General features: G+C 38.1%; 1 protein-coding gene across 3 annotated transcripts in view; it reads right to left on the bottom strand.

Moving 5' to 3' along the window:
- Window positions 1-25982, bottom strand: part of PLD5 (phospholipase D family member 5) — a 191876-nt gene that overhangs the window by 65774 nt on the left and 100120 nt on the right. For all 3 annotated transcript variants that reach the window (XM_030035622.1, XM_030035623.1, XM_030035624.1), the window contains one exon: window positions 4728-4896. In XM_030035622.1, the coding sequence (XP_029891482.1) occupies window positions 4728-4896 (169 nt within the window). The remainder of the gene's footprint in view (window positions 1-4727; window positions 4897-25982) is intronic.

The following is a 25982-nucleotide window of genomic DNA, read 5'->3' as shown; positions in this document are numbered from 1 at the left end:
AGACCACGTTCCCTTTGCAAGACAATACCAGGCTGCTGCGCGACTACGTGACAGCGATCAGAATCATTTCTATATACCCAGCTTGTGAGGACTGAGAAATAGTAGCAGCCAAGTGCTATGAAACTGCAGCATGCTACCTTATACAATATCTGCATTTTAACAAACAATACCACCAGAAATCTGCCTATCTTGATAAAATATTCTCTTACGCTTTTCACTGGGCTGTTTCAAAAAACCTACTGAAAGTGACAAAATAGGATGTAAAAAGTACTTATCACATGAACAAACTGACATTCTCATGGTAGCGTTAAACTACTGTACATCTGAAGCATCAGTCCCAACTGTACCCTGCCACAGCCACCTGGTGAATTTAAAAAAAAGAAAGGTATCATTACCAAAAGGCCCTGAAATTGCTCTCAGAGCAATTTCTTAGCAGTCACTAGGCAGACTGATTTTAGCCTGGTTGATTTCCCTTGCCTGCTGTTGTCTTTATCAGCATGCTCTCCTCATTAAAAATAAAATAGGAGAGATATGAACATGAAAATGCTGTATTTACTGAAGTACTCTAAAATTGAATTATTGTGCTCTTCAGTAACTTCGATTCCTACAGTTTACCCAATGCTTAGCTTTTTCTTTCCATGGAAATAAAACTGGTTACTTCCAGAATTTTCTCTGGATTTACTCTATGTAATTCTACTAATATTTTTAAAAGTTGTCTTATGATCTAGCCTCTGGGTATATCTATAAAACATCACTAAAAATCATAGCATGCTAGCAGAAACCAATAGAGCAAATAAAGAAAGAAATCCTAACTTTAACTTCTCCTATTTAATACAGAACAAATGCTGTCCTCAAATTCTTCTAGCAACACAGCTAATGAAAAGGGAGGGAATGTGCTTTCATTTTAAAAACTCTCCTTTTTAAATTTCTTTTCTATGCCTCAGTCTGTACCAGCTGTATCGGAGAAATGTAAGCACCTGAAAAGGAGAGATGTTTGTGTAAAGATGACCTTACAGAAAAGAAAATACACTGTGATCTCTGTAGCTGATTGTAGCTGATTTCTGCTGGTAGCTGTTAGGTTTGGAGGTGTCCTTTCATTGTACTTATTTGTGTTTTTTTAATAATTGTCAAGGACTGGTACTTAAGCTCCAATACTAACATTTGTTCTACCAAACACATCACTTAAGATCCTTGGGCAATGCATGTCTGAGTGACACAGGACTCATCATCAAAGACTCATTACAAAGCTGAACAGCTGGATTACATGAGACATATTATCTGATGGAGTGGGAGACTTCTCCTATCAAACCATTTGGGAGCTGCACAATAGGTAGGTAAATAAAGTCAGAACCATCCATTTTTTATGTGATCATTGTGAAAATCAGACACCGATCTACCCTTAAATGATCTTATGGCCATTCAAATAGCCATCCAGGGAGAGCTGTGTGATACTCATGGCAATACCAATAAGCCATGATGGCATTAATTCTTATTTGTGAAACATAAAATGAAATTTGAGAGGAAGGATTTGCTGGAACTATAAAAGGTCACTCTAAATTAAAGTTTCTAAACATGAGATGAGCCAGAGGAAGTGAATTGTGAAAATCATGAAATTGGCATGATCTTATGTTCACCTCTCTCTTCACTGCAAATGAATTAAAAGTTATCCTCAAAAATTTTTTCCATTGTCCTCTGATATCTCTAAACATCACATTGCCACAGGACGAGTCACACATTCACGTTCTGCAAAAATCTCAAAGCCTCTACGTGACAACTACCCTGCTATCTTGAAAATGCACAGATGACAACACAAAGTCACCAAAACACATGGTTTTCTTCTGAATGAGAAAAGCAGGTGTAGAAAGCCTACTCAGTATTTTGCCAAACAACTATTTGTTTGCTTGACCACTTAAGCTGTAGAAGCACACAAAACACTGTAGCATCATGTGTTTGTATTTGGAGACTCCAATTTAGCAAGACTTATCAACTCAGGTGACTGAGCACAGCAGTTGTGACCTGGACAGCTCAGTCAGCAATGACTGTTTATTTAGATTTATAACAACAAAAAGTGGACAGGCAACTGTCAAGGACACGAGGTAACATACAAATAAAAATGAAGAAAAATACAGCAGAAAGTTCTGCAATTTCATATATGCACATGTATACATACATATATATGCATGTCCAATATACATTTTGACAAATTGGACAATATGTATACATATGGATGATAAGTATATTGGGCATATATATATATCTATATCTATGTGTGTATATAAAATTTCAGAATTTCCTCCTGTATTTTTCTTCAATATATATATTGGACATACGTGTGTATATATGTGTATGCATGTGTGTATGTAACTCCACCAACACGTATACAGAGAATGTAGCTAAACCTTGTAACTAATTAAGAAAAAGCAATCAAGCCTACTCAGCTTTTCTCCTTCAAAAATCCACGTCTGTTGAAGTGCTCTTGTAGAGAACCTTGCTTTGCAATATGTCTTGAATATTCATAAAATGGAAATTGCTAGTTATAGAGCAGGATGTGGGTCCATATGGAAAACGGTTATGTCCTTAGTTTCTAATAAAACCAGAATCATTCAAGGAATGACTAGAACTTACACGCTAAGCACCATACTACCCCGAAGTTTTGCATCTCACCCCCTTACCTTTCATAACGTTTCTTTCATAATGTTACCTTTCATAACATTTCTGCTGTTTTGTTTCAGGCAAATTTCCCTGAACTCAAATTGTAAAGACTTGAGTACATTCGACGTCTACATCAGAAAATTACTAGATTACAGTTATTGAAGCTCCTCTGAAATTTCACTTTCATTTTACAAGTGGAGAGAGCAGATGTAACAGTGCAAGTTTTCTGCCTTCCCTTTCACACACTAAGCTTTGTGTACATTCTCTCGGGCAGGGATTTGCTAAGAAACACTGCCTCTTGGCAATTTCTTTAGCAATTAGACTGGCCAATAACAGTGCAGTGTTGTAGCATAAATAGACAAGCTTGACAGAAAGATCTATCAGCTGTTCAGCCCACACTGCTGTACAAATGAGGAAATGACTAGAATATTAATTACCTTTAAACAGAAGTAATTACTCACTTTTGTAAGACTACTAGCAGGAGAAATAGATAACTAGAATAGAATATTATGAAAAATGTTTCATTTTTCTGGCTTTAACAGTGCATTTGAGGATGAAAGAGCAAATCTACTTCTTACATGTCTCTTCTTCCTTTCCCTGCTCTGACATTTGGCAATATCTTACAGTTTTTACTTTGCATGAGAATGTGGAACCCTGAATGGCTTTGATGCTTAACTACCAAAATCCCAATTTTCAGTTTGCAATATTTGTCCTCTGTTCGGGATTTGTTAGGCTCTGCTGGTTTTGAAGCAAACGACATGTTGAATTTTTTTTCAGACAAAACATTTTTAAAAGATTCATGCACACACCAATTCATACACATCCTAAAAACATCTAAGGCACTATCTCTTTGAATTCATCTGCTTGAATGACAGTACACGGGTTTGAAGTTTCTTAGGCAATAAATTTAAATAAAGCTTAGCTGCATAATTACATTGTGAAAAATCTCAATATTTTGATACTCAATAAATTTATTCACAAACTATATTCCAATATTTATAAGCATTCTAAAAGGAAGGGTTTGCACTACATTTTCCATTTGGCTGCTCACCTCAGATTTTCACTCTTTTAAATGGACATGCAGCAGATTTATTCTGAAGAAAAGTTAATGTATGCCATTCAACTAGGCTACAGCCTCTTTCAAGAGTAGAATACAGTTCATGACTTGAAAATACGGGTTATTTGCAATACTATCTTTAGTTGCTCAGAATACCAGTCTTTGTCTATCATCTACCGAAAGGCAGTTTTTACCGCACTGCATCAACAGAACTAGAGAGGAAAGTGAAGAGTTTATAACATAGTATAATAGAGTTGATTCCTTAGAATTACCTGGCTATCATTTTAACCCCATTTCATGTCAGCTGAGCGGCTTCTTTCAGCAAAGAATCCATTTGGTGGAAAAGAGGAGATACTCTCATCCTATCAGTTGATATCTTAGTTTCACAAGTGATACTAAGTGGAAAACCGCCCTTACCAAATTTCTAAGAGGATTGCTCTCAAGAATAAAGTGTTTGTTGGCACAGCATCATTATAATGCATCTCTGTCTCATTCACTGTGATTTATGGTTTTTCCTATTGCTCTTAACTGCCGAAGTCTTGAACACTACTCCCTCCCGAGATTAATTTTGAAAAGGTATGAGAAATCATCTGATACTACATTGTTCTTTGTAAGTGTAATTCTAGCCATCTATTTGGCTGCAGAATTAATCCACATGCTTGCTCTTTTCCTTCATCAGTTGCACCAAATAGAAAATAAGTGTATAGATTTATGGATATTCCCAAATTATGGATGTGTTAATATAGGTACAGTTTTGGAGGTTTCTTAGGATGACACGACATCCTTTCCTAAGATGGAAGTGATATGAATATGTGTTGGATGTGTTATCTAGTCCAAGCGTGCCAGCACTCTCAGAAAACTATTGTATTGGCAAGAAAATCCCCATAAGAAAATGGTTTTTTAGACTGCCCCAAAAAATAGGTCTGCTACAGGGAAGGGCTGTAGTTCTAAAAAATTAATAGTGAAACAACAAGAACAGATTGTTAAAGTCCCACCCTTTTGTTAGGCTAGAACATACCTGGCATGCTGATGGATGACTGTGATTGAGGTCCCACTGGGAAGATACTATGTCAACAGACTTTTCAGCCATATTAAGCAAATTCATCCAGCCTTGGAAAAGAGACAAATGGGATGGTGCACTGTCTGAATAGTTGATCCCTTCAGGAATATTTTCCACAAGAGCAACCCTGAGAATAGATAAGGAAAAAATAACCACTTAACAAAAGCACTTTTCTTTATTAAAAAGTTCCAAATTGTAAAGAATGTCAGGTTTTGGACCTGTGGTTCAACATCTGCTCCCAGAGGCTCTCAGCAGTGTGCCACCCCACAACTCGCTCTGAAGTTGCTGACTGTCATGCTCCGCACTTCCCAAAACAATAAAATGCGGAAATGAGCTACTGTTAATGCAGCAAAGCCAATTAAGCTTTTGAAGCTCTGCAAAATTAGCTTAAACATCAAAAAAATTACTTCTTATAACACAGTAAGTGGGAATCAGTCCTTAAGGTGAGGATGGGAAGAATGAAACAATCTCTTCTTGCTTTGCCACTCTCATCTTTGCATTTAATTTCTTCTCTCTAAGCAATGTGGCAAGATGTATACTCCCTGGCATTCTCTTAGGTCTGCTTTTACAGGTGACATTTTATTACATTGCAGTCTCTATATATGAATTCCCTCGTTCCAACTGCTCTAAGCTACCTAATTTTTCTGCTTTTGTTTACCTGTGTAAGGCTCTAACTGGGGTCCAGTGGTTAAGAAAAGAAGAATTATGCCCTTTTAATTTCCTGTTCTTTTTGGAAGGCTCCTTGATCTTATTGTCTATATTATTCAAAACACTTGCAAATTACGTTACATACATTCACATGGATCCAGGAAGCTCAACAAACATTGTAGTAAACTGACAGTTCAAAATATGCTCCTCTGCTTCAGGGAAATGATGTGTTTCATTCAGCATACTGCCTCACTGCTAGATTTCCTTAAATTGCAGCAGGTAAAGCTCCTCTCTACACTCAATAGAGGAATCTTAAAAATAAATGCAAGTCAAACAAGCTTCCCAATTCTGTCTTGAGGTAAACAGATGAAATTTTCTACTTATCCAAGTGGCACTTCTGTAAGTGCCCCCACCATCTGCCACTTTTACTGTGAATCATACAAACCAGATTTAGGAAAGCTGTAGTAGGGACTTGGAGAATACTCCTTTTCATTGTATCCAAGTATATCAAGTATTTCCAGACTGTTTCTGTACTTATTAATAGCATTAATTACCAACTCCAGCAATATGAATATGATTTGTAAACTTTTTTTAAGTAAATCATTAATACAAACCTCTAGCGTAAATAAGAATTGTACACTTTTTGACTGTTAGAAAAATAGATTAGTGCAGTATCTTCTATTAATTCAGTTCATCCTACAGGTTCACATGGAAACTTTTACAGCTATTTCAGAATATCAAGCATGTTTGTGAAGTTAATCCATTAAAAGACTGAAGACTAGTACTCTTTAACAGTATAAAGAAAACTCAGTAAGAATTGTGCTGAAGTAAACCTGTGGTAATTATCACATTCTTACTCTCCTGGCTGGCAAAAAATTCTCCCAAAACCAGAACAGGCACAGCTCCTCCTTTCATTAAAAATTCAAGTATGTTCTCCAATTCCCTAAAATCTGTCAAACAACATACATATCACTAAGCTACAATTATTGATGAAGTTCTCTACAACATACTTTGAATACACTATTCTATTAATTAACATTAAACTTAACTGCATTACCGTAACAGTGTTGTAACAGCAGTAAATTAACTGTAAAAGATTAAAAGCACAACTTGATTTTTTAATTTCTTCAAAGTATACTTTATTCTAAAACATTCTACCTACCTTGTCTACAAATTTTTCAAAATAACTAGTGCCCTAAAAAGTTAGTGCCCTTATTAGTCTGTTAGCAATGCCATGCTTTTAAAAAGAAACTATTTTACTCTAACACTTAAGGTTTTAGACTTATTCCTGCTGCATCTAATCCTGTTACAGAACTTAATAAAACATTTGTTAGATCCCTTGAAAGACTGGCTAGTTCTTTTTCGATAGTTAACATTACTAATCATATTGCGACTCTTAGCAATGTCCATGTTCCCAGAGCTGTTTTATGGAGAGCTGTAGGATGGCCACCTTCAAAGAGCAGGAAATCAAAGCACAGAAGATACAGTGCTCTCTACAGGGACTTAAAAAAAACCCCAACAATCCAGTGGCAAAGATGAGAAATGAATCCACGTCTTTCTGGCCTCTTCCATCCCCTACCCAATCACACATAGATACAGGAGAGCATTATTTTGAATATTCTCCAAAGACATTCTTCATATCAAATGATTATTCAAAAAAATAATCTATCAAATGTGGTTCTTATTTAGCTAGAATTTAAAAGTGCACATCACTCCCTTAACACAAGATGTGACTGAAATTTCTCAGCATTAGAATATTGCCTGACATACACAGTGTTTTCTGGTTGAACCTATGCAAATAAATATACAGGAGCCTACAAAATAACTGATAGGATTGAATCTGTCAGGGTCACTTCCAGTGGCTTGTAGTGGTGTTTCCCACGGGCTGTACTGACCTGCTGTCTCACTGGAAAGCATCAGCTTAGCTGCCATTCTTCCTATCTCTGTCTTTGGCAAGTTGAAAGCTGCCAAAAAGGTAACACTGTCACAGAGTCACAGAAGGGCTGAGATGATCTGGACATCATGTCGCTCAACCACCCTTGTCAAAGCAGGGTCAATGACAGCAGGTTGCTCAGGACATTGTCCAGTCAGGTTTTGAGTTATCTCCAATATCTCCAAGTCCAAGAAGCTTAACATATTATATTTGAGATTAGGGCCCTGATCCAGCCAAACACATACATGCTTATTTCTGATGCATTCACTTCACATTATTTAGGTCCAAAGTAGGGGAAAATGCTATATCCATATATTGTAAACCCAGATTCCAGAGATCGTTAGAAGCTATACCTTAAAGTGTAATGCAGGAAGAGCTGTGGATGTAGGTCATTGGTCTATAGATACATTTGGGCACAGATATGATCAAGATATGCAAAAAAGTTGGGCTCTTCCTCCTGTTCCTCAGGTTAAAAACATTTACTTATTCAAAGAAAGTAGCAAGGCAAATTTGCTGGGCAAAAGGAAATTCATCTCCCTCTTAAAAGGGCTCTCTCTTGTCAGGTAAGGAAGTTTGTCCTGACTGTTGGGCTGACCTTGTTCTTAATAGGAGATCAACTCCCAACTTGTCAATCTGCATACAATTCAGCAGGCTACAGCACTAGCACTAAATAAGGAATGTGACTACACAGCTCCTGCCGTTTTATAATTTGGGTTTGATTATGTAATAAAAGCCAAATGCATTCCAGTTAGCAAAACTGTTATTCAGAACAGATATTATCTATTTCCTAGTCTTTTGTTTAACCAAATAGTAAGTACTTCGTGTTCTTTAGCGGACAAAGACATTTCATCTAGCTAGGGCACTAGTTAAAATGTTTTTAGAGTTTAGACTTCCCTTTAATAATGAACTGATTCTGCCAACCCCCCCCCCCCATATATTCCCCTACCCACTCAAAAACTCAACACCAAGCTCAGAAGTTAAGAAAAGTCAACCACCAAGTTTCTAAACTAAGTGATTTTGCCTTCATAACCTTCCCTTTTCCTTTGGCACAATAGCAAAGTTCCAGTACTTAGTCAAGAAGAGCTTTGTTAAACCTTCTGTGCAAAAGTATGAGTTTGCAAGCCCCAATTCCATCAATAAAAGCTAAATTTAGCTCTCATTTTTGTACCAATATGACCCACAAAGAGGTTTTTAAAATATGGTGTAACACAAGCTTCCAGGAGAGAAGGTCATTCACAGACCCTGAGGAAGATCAGATATGGTGACATAATTTATTCTGCAAAAAATGTCATATTAACAAAGCAAAACAGACAAAGGTAGCATGGTGATTAAAACAGACTTTTCCTATGCTCAAAATCATTAGCGGATAACTGTACACCTGTTGGATGAGATGTCATTCTCTTCCCAATTTCCTGGTGCTCTAAGTATTTAATCTGATTAATGCCAACATAGGCTAGCCTATTCAGTTGTATAGCTGAATATTCTCAAACCTACCTCACACAGACTGAGAAACAAGAAAGTAATGTTACATGATTTCTGTGAAGTTATAGAGAGAGACAAGGGTCAGAGCTGAAATTCAAGCTCCTCTAAGCTAACAGAAATGTGGTAAGCAGTATAATGGTATTTAACGCCTACCAAAGAATAGACCTTGACCTCAATAATAAGAGTCTTCTGAGCTCAACTATATGACTTGCATTTAGCTATTCCAAGTGAATTCTGTCCCCCGCTAAGGATTCTTCTTCATCTTTGACAGTTCTTTGGTCTGAAAGTGAGGTTTGTTTCTGATCTTACACCAATTTTTCCCTCTGAAGCAAGCAGAGATACTATTAACTTAGCATCTGGGTTAATTAGAGAAGAAAGAGGGCTAAGGCAGTGAAAATAGGCGGAGGCTATATCTCTCTCTCGAATAAACTTGAGGTTATTGGTGAAAATTCATAGCTCTGTCTGTTGAAAAGTTTAGCTCTAATGATTACACAAGTATAAAAGGAGAGTTCTCTTGATAGTTCAAACTTCACAACTTATTAAAATTATAAGCTGTAGAGCATTATTCACTCCAGTTTGTCTCAATCCAGAGTCATACACTAAAGAAAATCCAGGTCATATTCACTTGAGTGTCTCTACAACATCTGAATTTACTCACCATTAAAGGGAAGAAATGTGATGAGAAAACACTGCAATGATTTGTATGAGACAATAAAGAAATGAAAGATGAGCAAATGCTATCTTTGTCATAAGGCTGCTATATTTCAGACAAGGGAGAGAAAGAAGAAAAAAAGAAAAAGAAGAAATAAAGAAAAAAAGGACTGGGAAAGGTGTGTGAGTCCTGCCCCTATACCAGGGTCCTAGTTAAAGATACCCTCTTGCGAACCCTCTCTCAATCCAGAAGCCCTGGAACCATCAACCCCTGCCCTGAAGTACCACAGCTCCTCACAGCATTCCAGCTCCTCCTTTCTTATAACCCCAGAGTCTTAATATCCATTCAAAACCTACCATCTTTCTCAGACCTGTGTTTTCAATTGAGGCTTTCACCATATCACCTTCAAGCCCTCTACTTCCTTCTACATCGCATCACCCCTACCACTCCTCTTCCTCAGATCTACTCATTAGCTGTCATGCTGGCCAAGCCCATCTTCTCTTTAGCTCCTCAACAGAACCACAGCTCCAGGTCTTGTTTCTGAAAGGGATTAAGAAATATCTTTCTAGACAGGTTATAATTACTATTACAAAAACATGCAGAACACTCTCTTTTCTGGGTTCAGAGAAGTTTCCTAAAAAAAAGAGAAAGTACAGCACAACTTATCAATATATTTGGATATTCCCCTTGCACTCAGTGGTAAGGATTTGGAAGATCAAGTGCTACAATTCACTTGAGATCAGACTCCAGAGTGTAAAGGTATGCAGTGTATTTGGATAATTACATGGTATATCCAGTAAAGAAAAATTAAACTGTGCATTATATGTAATATTTACTCCATAATTAATTACATCTCATTCTTCCAGTATAAGAAGTTACAAAATCTGCTAGCTATCACATACTTATGCTGTTGATTTCAATTTTAAATAAAATATGTTTGAGCCATTAACATAAATTCACGACAGAACACAATGGTTAAAAGTGAAATGGAGAGCAGATAAGATTGAATTTAAAACAGACTGTGAACTCAAACTAAGTACTCAAAAGCACCTAGATTATTAGCATCTGAGAATATCACAAACTCTATAACAGTCCTCTACCACTGACAATCTCAAGTGGTGAAGCACGTGTATGTGTGTTTGTACACGTGCATGCGCCTGAGTATGTGCACACTACAAAAGCTCTTTGCTGGCATTTACTTGTCTGCTTTTTGAATTTTAGTCATGAAGACTTTGATCTCCAGAGACAAAATCTTGGGATGCTGAGTGCTTGGTTTAAGACTATGCTTTGAATTAAATCTGCAGTGAATGCAGGTAAGTTCAGATTTATGCTATTAAATATATTTTTCTGCACAGATGCAGCATTGGGCTCCAGATACAGAGCTTTATCTGAACATTTCTGAGTATGTGATAGAGCAGACTAGTGTGATGTTGAAACTGAAAAGCTGCTCTCAGTGCCTCCCTGACGAATATGTATTTTCGACATGATTCCGTGCACTCAGTAATAAAACACTGCAATGAGTAGATTAACACTTATTATTTTAAGAAGTCAAACTGTGCTGGATTTTAGAGACACATAGTGCCAGTGTCCCTTTTGAAGGAAGGTTCTTCATCTCTTGATTGTCTTTATATTCAGAATCTGGTAAGCAGTCATGAGATATGAGGGTAAAAATGTAAAAAACTGTTGTATAAGAAGTCCAACTAGATGGTCGAAAGCAGATTTCCTAATTTCCCTGTCCCTGGACATGTGAATTGCAACCTAGTGGGATAAAAGGGGAGTGGTTTAACAGGGTTCATGTTGTGCATGCAAATGGGACTACTAAACTGTTGTGTTGGAGTATATAATGAACTAGAGCTATGGCTATAGTGTACAGCAAAGCAGTGCTCCTTCTAGCTGTGCTGCCTCAAGCCAAGGAGGCACATGCTGGTCCTGGGCTTCTGGTCTTCATCACAGCAGTCAGTTAGTGACTCCTCGGTCACACTGCTCACCTGGGCCAGTATGGATGCCACCAGGGCACGCTGATACAAGAAAGGGCCACGGCATTTTACATTACAAATGCAAGACATGCAGATAATTTGCCAAGTAACATGTAGCTAGAGCCAGTTAAGCCGTCCTGCACCTACTGCAAACAGTTTGACAGATCTCCTAACCAGTGGCCTAAATTCTGTGAATACCATCTGTGACTGGACTCAGAAGACACAGGCCCCTTCAGCCAAGTGAGTGGCCTGATCCTCTTTAACATGCAGCTGCAGGAGGTGGCTGTGGCACAAGAGAGGGAGTAAACAGCCCCGCCAACTTCACGTGCTCACTGAACTCCAGCCTTAAGGACTTCAGCTAATGGCTAAAATTAGAAGTTGCCTTTCAGCTTTCCCCTTCTATGTCTGCCCCTTCTCTGCACTTAGTCTCCTTTCAATTTTTCTTATTGGTCCACAGAAGTGATTGAAGTATACTAACTATATAGCAACACATATTTTAGCTCCTCACCACTTAGGCCTTTTTATATTTTCCATAATCAACTTAGAGATCACTTTGTTATTTCTGTTCCCACATAATTGTTTTTGTGCCTTCTCATCATGATGTCTACAAGCCAAATATAGCGTGCAGGCATGCACAATGCATCCATCAAGCCTGGAAGATTTTACGTGCCAGATCCTTGGTGGATACAATACAAAAAATAAGAATTTCAGTCAGCAGTTATGTCAGTGGAACAATATTGGTTTTTTACCAGTTGGGGATTAGACTCGATTCTCTGGGCCTATAGAATAAATAACTAGAAGCACTCCAGGAATACCTCTTCTCTTTGGACTGCCCCATGGATTGTTACGTAAGACAAAGATGCTTCCCTTCCTCTCATACCATCATCTTCCGAAAGAACGTACCAACAATAAAATCCTACTGTTTCAACTTCCCTTAAGTGACGAGCAACACAATATTTGTGTTGTAACATACCATAGACATGTAAGTTTCAAAAGAAAGACCCACTATACAAAGACACAAGTCATCTAAGGTTTAAACCTGTGAATAATTTCTAAGTAAGCATATTTTAGGCAATAAAATGAAATTTACACAGTTGTATTTCAGATGCAACTTTCAGTTCTCAAAGGCAAAACTGCGTCCAAAAGAGGGGGAGAATTGACCAGATGTTTTACAATGTCACTTCAACCTACTGGGGACAGTATTTCCCCTGTGCCAAAGCAAGTCTGAAACTTCATCAGAAATTCAATCTAGCCTGCCATGGCCATTTTGATACTGGAATTAAGATAGCAGTCATATAAAGTATCAAATGAAAAAGGAGCACAGACATGGGGACAAAAGAAAAACACAAGAAAGAATAAATAGCAAACATTAAAGATCTTAATTTGTTTGTACTGACATGACTGATACTTGCCTCAGTTCAAAAAAACCTTATAAATAAAGTGCAACTTAGCACTGAGCCTTCAAGTAGCCTTATTGATTTTCTTAGGACTTCTCATATGCTTGATGCAGACTTAGGCATTATCTTGAATTATGCAGGTCAGTCCAGCTTAATACTGACCTTTTCCCTCCACTATTACATATCTGGGCTCACACCAAAATAATCCTTATCAACTGCCCCTTGCTCCATAAATAGGATGCTGAAATGAAGGTTGTTGATTCCATTGTATAAAGCTATTTAGCATCCTTAAGACTCAATAAGAAATCCCTCATAAAAGAAGAAAAAAAGATTTAGAATGCAAATGAAGGGGACAGACAAAATATGTGTAAAGACCCTTCTGGAATAAAAAGAATGTGTGGTTTTGCTTCAGGTGCTTTGCTTTAGGTTTCTAGATCTGTTATGTTAAGCCTGAACTACAACATTAGCACACCTGTTGAAAAATACCTAGAAAACTTAGATATTTTAAAATTATTTCAAAAGCAAATTAATCTAACTGATTATTAAAGTCCAGTTATAAGTAAGCAAAATAAAGTGGAGAACTAGCAATCACTAACAGGTATCAGCTCAGACCCTGAAATCTCTCTCTGCCCGGTAGAATTAACATCATAAGAATGCAGTGGACCAAAGATATCTTTAATTTACTGAATTGACTGTAATTGACTCTTAATTTACTGAACCAATAGGATGTGGAGTTTGGTCCTCTGGACTTCAATCTGGCATTTCTCAGCAATTCTGCAAAGAAGGTATTTCACGGGTCCTGAACGTACAAACCTAATTCTTCCAGAATTAAATGTAAACATTGAGTGTAAACAAAATGAAAACATTTTACTGTAACTTTCTGCTTCACAATTCTACAATAAAGCCCAGTATAGTCATAATTCCTAATTTCTCAGAACAATTTCTCCTCTTTCTTATACCTTCTGCAACCATTTTATATACATACATACCAAACAGATAAAAACCTAGTATGTCAGAACAGATACATGTTTTATGGAATAATTATAGGAATAATTATAAATATCTCACGGTTTCTGATTGGGACAAGAAGCTTATCAACACCAGCTAAGGAAAAATACAGTATCAAGCTGAGCAGCCAAGCCATCAAACCAGAAATGAGCATACCTACATTCAATAAAGGCAAGTGTAAAAACATAATAAAACTAAAATCTATGTAATAGAGGTCTTGTGCTACTCCTAATTTCAATTTTGTATATGAATTTGACCCATGAAGAGAAAAGAATCCAACTCAATACCAGAAATTAACAGTAGATTAACCACAGACTTAATTAAGGTCGGTTTGACCAGAAAACCAATACACTATCCCAACGAAAATCCTGTGCTTTTTGGTCCCAGCTTTCCCATCTTCATCTATGACAATTGGTGCCTTATTCCACAAGGAAAGAAATATTTGCTAGAGGGAAGGGCTGCAATGGTGACACCTACATCTGAGTTTCCAAGAGACAGAACAAAGTTTCATTTTAGGAAACATTCAAGTGTCTTATTTAGTCATTTCACTTCAGGTGAAATCTTGCAAGAACTCATGAGCACCGGATCATCAATATCTAAATCCAGCCTGTGTCAGCAGCTCTTGAAGTCTCCCTATGTTTGTCTAAATAGTAATCAGAACTGAAACGTACCACAACTTTCATACTAACCTAAGAGTTCAGCACTCAGATAAATATATTTACTATTCAACATATTGTAAAAATGCGCCTGGATTATTTGATAAGGCCACTAGATTTGTCAAAAAAGACATTATTTGAACCAAATCAGCACAGCAGTCATCTGACTCTCCCCATGTTCTGATGGGAGCTGACATTTCAAAATTCATAATCAATAGAAACGGCATCATACTCCACATTTTTAGATTCTTGCAATTCTTTGCTTGCTGTCAAAACTTTGATTTGGACTCTTTTTTAATGGGATAATTCCTATATTTTGATCAGAAACAAATTTCTTAACATTCAAGTAAATCTTATTTCACTGAACAATTACTTGTTTGAAATACTCAAAAATTGTTCTCAGATGAAACACTGAGGCACTTTTATGTCAAAGAAAGCAACAGTATCTCTAGACATTAATCGTCATTCCTTTCAGAGTACACTGTAGCTTAATTTCACATACAAGGCAGCACAAGAATACAAAGGTCAAACATTGCAGTGTTCTGCTCATGGTTCTCTTTAAGCACAACAGTTATAAGCCGTGGGGATATGTGTGAAATCTACTTAATGGACACCGACTAAGAATGGAAATTGCCATCTGTTCCTCATATATATTTGGGCTTTCTTCAAGACACTTCCATTAGGCTATTGTTAGGGTATGACGAGTGACAAGAAGCCCTAAAATTTGGCTGTGACTTGCCTCTGTCCTTGTCATGTCTAAAACATGCTACAAAACTTTTCTGCACCTTATCACATGCTAGAATAACTTCCTTTTAGTGATTTCGTAATAGTGTTTAAAGATAACAGAGGGAAACCAGCTTGCATTGTGATCTTACTAAAAAAATACACTGATGAAGAAGGATGCCATACCAATATTTGCAAATGGCTGAAATTTATTTGGGGTCACAAGACCACTTCAAGAGCTCACATCTGCTCTGCCAAACTTCAGGTAGCATGAGAAGTTTCTCCCATCAAAGCTTCTCTATGACTACCAAAACTTCATTCTTTATTTCCCTTATTTCTCATCATTTCCCTCCCTTATTTTTTTCCCAGGTGCTCTGACATTCATTTCAGCTCATTGTGGAGCACGCACTTTGTGACAGGGAACAAAGAGAATTTCTCTCACAGTTACCCTTAATTTTGATGATGTTTTATACAATGAAACTTAAACTTTGCTGGTAAATGCTCAAAATGCATTGTTTTGAATGAACTGTTCATTCTTGGAAGATTTTCTTTCTCCTTGCTCTTGAGAAAAGAAATGCTTGGAAGAAGCCAGAGTGGAGTCAGCACAGTCCTCCCGTGGGGATCATTAGGCTTTCTAAAGACAATAGGCTGAATCCTGTATTTTTTTCCTGGGCATTCTCTGCCTCAGAACAGCTTGCTCCAACCATGTGCCATCTTTTTTTTTTCACCATCTTTTGCTCTAGTTATTCTCTAATTTGAACTCTTCCATTCCCCTGGCTCCTCCTCCCCTTGCCTCCCTCTACTGTGTATTACATCGTAGATGACCTCTTTTGCTTTTCTTTTGCTCCTTCTAGTTAGTCTTCTGCTCATTAAATCTCTTCCAAATGACTTCATTGGCAGAAAACATAGTATTGTTTTTAAAACTGCACAGCTCTGTGCATTTTGTCCTGTTCCTCCACCATATCTGATTTGCCTAGGTAGACTAAAAGCTCTTCATTTGTGGGACTCCTTGTTACTCTAACAGTAGTGACAAACACAGTGGGATACACCTTTGGTAAATTCATAGGAATTACTGCATTAGGAAGTAGCAGCATGGGCCTCTGAAAATCTCCACTGACAGTACACAATATTCAGGGACAGACTTTTAAATACTGCTGCTGAAATTGTCATCTTTACATCAGAGGCATGAGGCAAGTCTAATTTGGCTTTCTGGTTTTGGTGGGGTTTTTTTTGGTTTGGGGGTAGGTTTTGGGTTTGGGGGTTTTTTGTTTGTTCAGGTTTTTTTAAGGGGGTTTATGGATATCTTAGCAGTTCCCCAATAACGTGAAGCGCAACAGTAACAACTAAGACTTCTAATTACTATTTCTAATGATAACTCTTTGCAAGTCTGCTGCAGCAAATTGAAAAACAGATATATTGATTTAAAAAACTGGTTACTCTACCTACCAGCAGCTTACATGGTAACACAGTAAGCCACGGACAGTGTGTAGGAACTTAAGTAGATGTTCCAAACTCAAATGAAAAAGGTTTCCTGGGGGATCAAGTCCCTGTCCTTGCTATTTCAGGCAATATTTCATATGCTTTTATTATTAAATTATCCAGAGGAGGAAAAGATAATAGAACACAGAAGGGTTTTCACCACCACTTGTCATACTGGAATATTTTTTATCTTTCTGCTTTCATAGGCAGAAACCTGCTTGACCTGATATACTTTTACCTGCTCTATCCCTTATCCTCAGTAACCCAGATCCCACCCTGGAATTTCTCTCTCCTGTGACATTTTTATGGACAACAATCATTTCCCTTCTTACTTTTCACCTGGCACAGCCAAGTGCCTTTAGTGTCACGTTCATTAAATAGATTCTTCATTCCTGGAACCTCCTCCTACTCACCATGAGTTCAACCTTGAATATTGATCGTCAGTTACACATAGTATTCCAGATTAAAACTTATCAATGCCTTTCAAAATGACATTAATAGTTCCTTTGCACTTCTGATCACATCTTGCCTGATGTAAACAGTATTGCATCTATCTCTAAGCAATTCTGTCTTCTTTTATTACAGTTTCCCTAAGGAATTGCTTCCCTCAAACAGTATAAAGATGGAAAATCTAGTTAAATTACAGTTGGACTACTGCCTAGGAGTGACTAAAATCAAACTGTTAACCAAAATGGTACGTATATCCCCATGAGAAACCCAAAGATGTATTTAATATCCATTATAACCGCACAAATTTGAAAAAGGGTTTTCCCATTCTCAGTCTGAGGAAAGGGCATTTTTGGATCACTTAAATTTATTTTCTGCCTTTAGATCATATACTTTCTGGTTTAAATTTAATTCTAATGATCCCTGTGGGGAAATGTACCTTTAGGAGGCTGCACAGTCAGCTGTTACTTTATTCACATACTTAAGTCAGAAAACTGACTAAACCAGACCCCTGCCATTCCCTCCTTCTGCATGACTGCTGTAATTTGTGAAGTTCAAAGAGTAAAACAAAATAAAAAGATACCAAGACTAAAGAAACAGACCAATTAAAAGCCAGATGACTGCTGAAATGTGTAACAGATGTAAGATAAATCTTTTTACAACCCTTTTCTCAAACTGTAAGCAACACATTCCAGCAAAACAGCCGACAGTTGAGGTAGCTTTATTTCTCTCAAAGCTGCTTCTGAGGATGTTTTATTACTGTTTTCAACTAATCCAAGAACAGACCACAGAACCTGAGGAGTGATAAACTCCATGAAATATGAAACATGAGAAATGTTGTGAAGCTGAGAGGACAAAAAGAAGGTGAGAATACAGAAAGTCTGCAAAGAGCAATTTTGAGGTGTTAACCCAGTCCCTGATAAGAAACTGTATCATGATTGGGATCTGCAGAAAAAAAACTTGAAGAAATTCTACTGAAAGACCCCAAATTAACCCTTAGCAAAGATATTAGAAATTGCTAGAATCACCTATGTCATACTGAATCCTAGGGAAGGCAGACATCCCTCTGAGAAGTGGACATAAAAAGTTCACCTAACTATAAGGAAGAACACCACTGCACAAAGGAATAAGGGGCTCCAACTGTCATTCCAGCAAACAAACCAGCAGACAGTATCATCAAAAAATTCAGGTTAGAAGATATCCCCGAAGGTCATCTAGTCTAACCTCCTGCTCAAAGCAGGTCCACTTACATCAGGTTGCTCAGCACTTTGTCAGGTGAAGTGTTGAATATCTCCAAGGGCAGAGATTACACAATCCTCTCTGTGTGCCTGTTTTGATATTTGACCACTCTCACAATGGAGAAAAAAAAAAAAAAACCCAACCCACATACTTCACTGGAATTTCCTGTGCTGCAATTTGTATCTATTGCCTCTTGTCCTATCACTGTGCACCCTCAAGAAGACTCTGGTTCTGTTGTCTCTATAACCACCCATAAGGTAGTTGTAGACAGCGCTAAGATCTCTCCTTCTCTTCTCCAGGCTGAACAGTTCTCTCAGCCTCTGCTTGTACTTTGTGCGCTCGGTTCCCCTAACCATTCTAGTGACCGTTCACTTGATCTGCTCTAGTGTGTCAGTATCTTTCTGGTATTGGAGGACCCAAAACTCGACACAGTACTTCAGATGTAGTCTCACAGCTGCTGAACAGATGGGAAGAATAATTTCTCTCGCCCTGCTGGCTACACTCTTGCTGATAAAGCCCAGCATGGGGTTGCCCTCCTCTGATTCATATTCAAGCTTGTTGTCTGCCAAGAACCCCAGATCCTTTTCTGCAACGCTGCCTTCTAACTACTTGCACAGGGCTATTCCAGCCCAAGTGTGAGACTTCACATTTGCCCACACTGAATTGGTACTGATGATCACAACTCTCTGAGCCCAACAGAATAGCTGGTATTTCACCATGCTCTTCCCTGACGAAATAACAATGACACTAACAAAAGCATGAGCTGAAGCAAACAGAAGAAACAGCTTCTCAATGTATTGGCTTTGTGTGGCAAGGTTTTGGTAGTGAGGGTGTTACAGGGGTGGCTTCTGTGAGAAGTTGCTGGAAGCTTCCCCTATGTCCAACAGAGCCAATACCAGCAGGCTCTAAGACTGACCTGCCACCGGCCAAGGCTGAGCCAATCAGTGATAGTGGTAGCGCCTCTGGGATAACATATTTAAGAAGGGAAAAAAGTTGCTGGGACAGACAGAAATGGCAGCTGGAGAGAGGAGTGAGAAGGTGTAAGAGAAACAACCCTGCAGACCCCCAAGTCAGTGAAGAAGGAGGGGGAGGAGATGCTCCAGGCGCCGGAGCAGAGATTCCCCTGCAGCCAGTGGGGAAGACCATGGTGAGGCAGGCTGTCCCCCTGCAGCCCATGGAGCTCCACGGCAGAGCAGATATCCACCTGCAGCCCATGGAGGACCCCACACCAGAGCAGGTGGATGCCCGAAGGAGGCTGTGACCCCGTGGGAAGCCCACGCTGGAGCAAGTTTTCTGGCAGGACTTGTGACCCCTCATGGGACCCACGCTGGAACAGTCTTGCCTGAAGGACTGCACGCCATGGAAGAGACCCACACTGGAGCAGTTCATGAAGAACTGCAGCCCGTGGGAAGGACCCACGTTGGAGAAGTTTGTGGAGGACTGTTCCCATGGGAGGGACCCCACGCTGGAGCAGGGGAAGAGTGTGATGAGTCCTGCCCCTGAGGAGGATGAAGCGACAGAAATAACATGTGATGAACTGACTGTAAACCCCATTCCCCATCCCCCTGTGCCGCTGGAGGGGTAGGTAGAGAATCCAGGAGTGAAGTTGTGCCTGGGAAGAAGGGAGGGGTGGAGGGAAGGTGTTCTGAGATTTGGTTTTATTTCTCATTACCCTACTCTGGCTGATTGGTAATAATTTGAGTTAATTTTCCCCAAGTTGAGTCTGTTTTGCCCATGACTATAAGTGGTGAGTGATCTCCCCTGTCCTTATCTCGACCCAGAAGCCCTTTGTTATATTTTCTCTCCCCTGTCCAGCTGAGGAGAGGGGAGTGATAGAATGGCTTTGGTGGGCACCTGGTGTTCAGCCAGGGTCAACCCGCCTCACTCAATAAGTTATAAATGCAAAAGGTTTCATGTCTTTATATAAGGGGCATCAGTGTTGTCTGCTTACTTGTTGCTACCTAACATCAAACATGGTCCATCTCAACAACTTTTCAAGATTATTTTGCCATTTACAACAGTAGAATTTGCAAACTACAATCCCTGAAGAGATTTGCTGGTTGCACACACTATCTCTGAATAAGTGACAAAAGCACAGTGCCATTTCCTTAAGTCACTACTACACAACATGAAAGCTCTTTAAAGGCAACAAGAAAACTCTTGTAAAGAAAAAAAAAATTAGGAATAAAGATCCTATGATAAAGACTAGTGATATTTTACACTGATTTCAAATGAACAGCAACACAAGAGAACCGACAAAGCTTTTCATTTAATCCTGCTCTATTAAAAGTCAAACAGCCTATGTTAATAATAAAGCAAAATGCCCTGCAATAGTACCCAGGCTTCTCCAGTTCTTCATCTGTACCACTGTCCTAGTTTCAGCTGGGATAGAGTTAACTGTCTTCCTAGTAGCTGGTACGGTGCTATGTTTTGAGTTCAGTATGAGAAGAATGTTGATAACACTGATGTTTTCAGTTGTTGCTAGTAGTGTTTAGACTAATGTCAAGGATTTTTCAGCTTCTCATGCCCAGCCAGCGAGAAAGCTGGAGGGGCACAAGAAGTTGGCACAGGACACAGCCAGGGCACCTGACCCAAACTGGCCAACAGGGTATTCCATACCATGGGACGTCCCATCTAGTATAGGAACTGGGAAGTGGGGGTGGGGAATCGCTGCTCGGGGACTTGCTGGGTGCCGGTCAGCGGGTGGTGAGCAATTGCACTGCGCATCATTTGTACATTCCAATCCTTTCATCATTGCTGTTGTCATTTTATTAGTGTTATCATTATCAGTTTCTTCTTTTCTGTTTTATTAAACCGTTCATATCTCAACCCGTGGGTTTTGTTTCTTTTTCCTGATTTTCTCCCCCATCCCACTGGGTGGGGGGGGAGTCAGTGAGCGGCTGCGTGGTGCTTAGTTGCTGGCTGGGGTTAAACCATGACAAGCACCCATTCTTGCTTTTCATCTGCAAATGAATTTTTTTGTGCTTTACGGTGTTAAGTAACCTTTCTGTAACTCCAGACCATAAGATCACCTCTTGTCTGCTATGATATTACCCAATTCTTTTGCAGAATTACCAAGTTCTTCCTAACATTGACAATATTTCTCAAACTAGTTTTTGAGTACACAATACACTAGTTAAAATATTAAATGGTATCGATCTTGAGGATCACCAGTTCTTGAAAAACACTACTGTAACCTCCCTGTTCATGATTTTACAGTACCCACTCTTGCCTTCCCTTGTGGCAATTTCTCATCCACCAAATGGTTTGCTCAGACTGATACAGAGTAGATCCACTGTCTTACCTTGTTGAAGTAGTCAGTTACATTATCACTGGAAACATATATAGTCTGATACAACCTATCACCTTATCACTGGAAATTTATTAGTCTGATACAACTTATTTTTTACAAAATCAGGGGAAATTTTTATCCCTCTCTCCAACATCTCTGTGCTGAAACATTATATAACACTGAAGTCAAATTTACAAGCTGGGATAATTCCCCCCCCCCCCAAAAAAAAAAAAGTAGAGGATCTGTTAACTTACAAACACTACCTGGGAAAGCATAATAGTTCAAGTAACCTATCCCAAAGACCAGGCTTTCATCACAACAGATGAAAAGAATTTTACTTGATTTAATCATACCTTATTATGAGTAAATTAAAAAAAAACCAGATGGAATGTGGAAAACTCACTTGCTACAGTGATTGAGATGTATGGAAATGATTAATTAAATTATTATAGAACAAAAACAACTGTAAGACAAGAAAGGTAGATACATAAAACCAAAAGTAAATATTATTTCAAAGAAACTTCAAGAGGAACACTAACTAGTAAAGCAAAAATGCTCCCTAATGTACTCCACTTCAGCAGCTGTGCTTATAAAAGGGTTTGGACATTTGCCACTAGAAATCTGTACATAAAAATAGGTTCAAGGACAGAGAAACACAAAATGTTCTATTATCTTAATTTATACAAAGTGATTGGATATGAAGCCATCTTATCTTGATCCAAAAAAGGAAAAAAAACCCCCAACAAACACGTTTATTGGTTACTCATTACTCAGGCTATTTATTTCTTTTCCCTATGAAAAAACTAAAAATTATTTCATTTTCCAATCTCCAGTATTTTCTGGACCTATACTTTCTCAGTTAACATAACTAAAGGTAAGTTCATTGGGGCTGCCTTCAGTACCCATATAAGCAAAACTACCACTCATTCTTTTCTTATTCTAACACTTATCATAAACTATGTCCTAGAGCATCTTATGGTAAACAATTTACCCAGGCTTACTAAAAGAATAAGGATTGACAGGTCTACATTGCTGAAATTTTATTTTCCCACTGCAGGATAGAAACATCTGATGAAAACTCAGCAATATTTTGAGATAGGAATTGCTTTGCTCAATGCCAACCTCCTCAGGAGTTCCACCCACTCTAGCATAATTCCTCTGGTAGCTATTCTAGAGATATAATGAAAGGTTATTACATCTAACTTTCTTACAAGTTCACGACTAAGTTCTTTAGGGTCTAGATTATCTTGTCTCATTTTTTTGTGCAACATCTAACATATCCTGGACAATAATACATTACAGACTATATCAGGACTATGTAAAGGTGGATAGATCCAAGGACAGATAAAACCAACAGGCTACAACTGGATTAATTTATTGTTCCTAACCCTTACTAGTAGAAACACCTGGACCCTATAGGGCAAATAACTTACAATTTAGGGTAGATTCCTCCCACCTTATCAAGCAATCTTTCAAAACCTCTCCTCCGGTCTACCATTACAGAATGAGGAAGATGTTTTGAAAACAGGACATTGATCTGAAGATTTCACATTTCCTCTGTTCCCAACACCAGAGAAACCTCAGGGATGAGAAGGAGTGGAGGAGGTTGTTTCTGTGAACTGGTACTTTAGTTATAATTGATTATAAATGTTTTAAAAATATCTCTCCTGAAAGAAGAATTCCTATGACCTATTTTTCTTTAATCAAATTACATATCAATGGAGATGCTATGGCAGGACATAAGTCTTCAAGTATGTCTCTGTACGTTGGCCCCGGTGATTCCCAATAAATAACACAAGTAATTGATGAGCTGCACAGCATCTTCAAAACAAAGTCCCCATTACTGATGCTCCAAAGACAGAAATGGGGACAAGGCTACAGAAAACAAGAGACTCTAAAAAGATTTATATTAATGGTGATGGGAGAGGGAAAGGCAGTAAAATATCAGCTCTTTGGCTCTCCTATTTGTCCACTGGCAAGCAAAGGCTTCTCACAAAATTGATGGGTCTCCTCTTGCCCTCCCAGGTGCAAGCCAGCTGTTTATGGAAACTGTACGCTTCCATGGATCCCCATGTGTCCTTCACCTGAGGAGGCAGATGGTGGGTTGTGGTGAAGCAAAATAAATTAAAAACTGGCCTCCCTAAAGTGAATAATAAAATTCCTAACAGTTTAATTGGAACAGAACTTAGTCATTTTAAATAGCCTCCAAAAAAGCCTATACATAAGGGATTCTACAGTAGTTCACTTCTCAAACCCATTAAATGTCTGTTTGATCTCATTAATACTCAACTTTAGTTAATTCTGGCCCAGCAATCTTTTGTGCCTCATGAGTTTATGCATATAAGAAAAAAGAATAAATAATTAATATGTAGAAGAATCACAAATGTTTTAATTTGCAAGGAATGAAAATTGCAAGTGAACATTTTTAACAGTCAAGTTTAAATGGTTATTGATGATCAAAAGTATTGTAGAAAAAAGCCATTCAAGGCTGCTTAATATCTGCTGTAAGGGCCAGGATCCACTGGGAGTACCCTCACCAGTAGGCATGCACACACACACGCAAAATTTAAAAAAAAAAAAAAAAAAAAAATTGCACACTTTCTCTTCACACGGTTGCTCATTCTATGAACCCTATGAACTTTGCATTATTTCCTACCCACAGTTTTCACAGACAGCAGAAAACACACCACAAAACACATACCTGGCCATGTCTCTGATATGGTGATTAAGATACTCTTTCAGAAGAGAAGATGCAAAGAAAAGCTTACAGCTCAGCTCTTCTGCTTTCCATCTACTGCTCACTCTATAAAGGCGGCACTAACATCCTCACCTGGCATGGTTATGAGCTCAGTGGTTTGGTCTGAGCATATCTAGCAGATCTGTAATTACTCAGAGGAACATTTTAATTGTGAATCCCAAGTTTGCTGAAGGACGAGATGGGGAACTCTGCTAAAAAGGTAGCAGTGTTAGAAATGCAGAGTAGGACAAACCTTGCCTGGTTGGGGTGGATTTTTTATTGGGGTAATTTTTTAATTTTAATTTTTAATAGATTTTTTTTAAAAAAATAATTTTTATGGATTATTTTCTGCACTTCAGATCCCAATTTCTGCCTAATTTGCATTTCAGTACACAAGGGATATCTACATGATTTTTCAAAGGCCATTTCCAGTAAAAGTTACAATAAGACAAAGTGAGAGGACAGAACCATCACAAGCAATTTAGAGTTCTCAAAATAATTCTAAAAACAACACAATGCTAATATGACAGCATCGGCATATTGTCTGGTCTGTTTTAATTCTAGCATAATTACATGGTGAAGAACTTCTTGGCCACAGCAGTAACCAAGTGCAAAAGCAAGACTGAAAGAATTTCTTCTAATTTAGCTAAAATAGTTGTTTAGGACAGGATTTACTCTTGTGCCTGGGGAAATTCATAACAATATTCCATTTACTTCTTTTAAAGGATTAAGATGAAGTATTTGGTAAATAGTGTTCTCCCAGTTCTTCAGAGTACTGCACAGATGAGAAATAGATCATTTATAGTACTCTTTTGACTAGATAGTTTCCATTACATTAGCCCTCTCCTTATTAAGCTATTTTCTGACTGAATTCATGACAATTTTTGTGATGACTTCTTGTCAATACCTTTTTTTACCTTACAATGCATTCCTAAAAGAAGTCTTTCAATATGAAGGTAGCATGTCTTTGCCAATTAATGGATTTGCCTTTCCTCCCATAATATGTTGCAACATAACTTCCTTTCCTACTTTTCCTTAATCCTTCAGGCCTTGTCTGACAGTCCTCCAAATATACGTTAAGTCACTGATCCAACTTCAGGAGTTTATGCTGGCACATCCTCACTGCTGTATTTGATTATCCAAGTTTTGGGAAGTTCATTCTGGAAATCTATCATGGACAAAAAACGCACTTCACTTGAATAATAACACAGCCATAACTGTGATTTAGAGCACACAGAAGTAAAAAAAGGAAATAATTCTTATTTTATACTCTCTCTATTCCTTTCCTGCTGTCCAGTTTCACATACCACCTAGTTGAATAAAATCACCGTTTTATTTGCCACTAGCTCAAATATAATCAGAAAAATACAAATTTTAAACCAAGCCAATTTATAACAGCAAGGGTTTTTTTACACCTTACAAATGTACACAATAAAATAAATATCAATCTACAAATTGCATGTCTGGCAAATAACCAAATCTTTGGGAAACTAGTATGATCCCTGGAAGAACAAACTGAAAGTAAATATGAAATTCAAAAGGGT

Source organism: Aquila chrysaetos, chromosome 13 (assembly GCF_900496995.4).
Source record: "Aquila chrysaetos chrysaetos chromosome 13, bAquChr1.4, whole genome shotgun sequence".
Taxonomy (NCBI): Eukaryota; Metazoa; Chordata; class Aves; order Accipitriformes; family Accipitridae; genus Aquila; species Aquila chrysaetos.
This window is presented reverse-complemented; position numbering and strand designations above follow the sequence as displayed.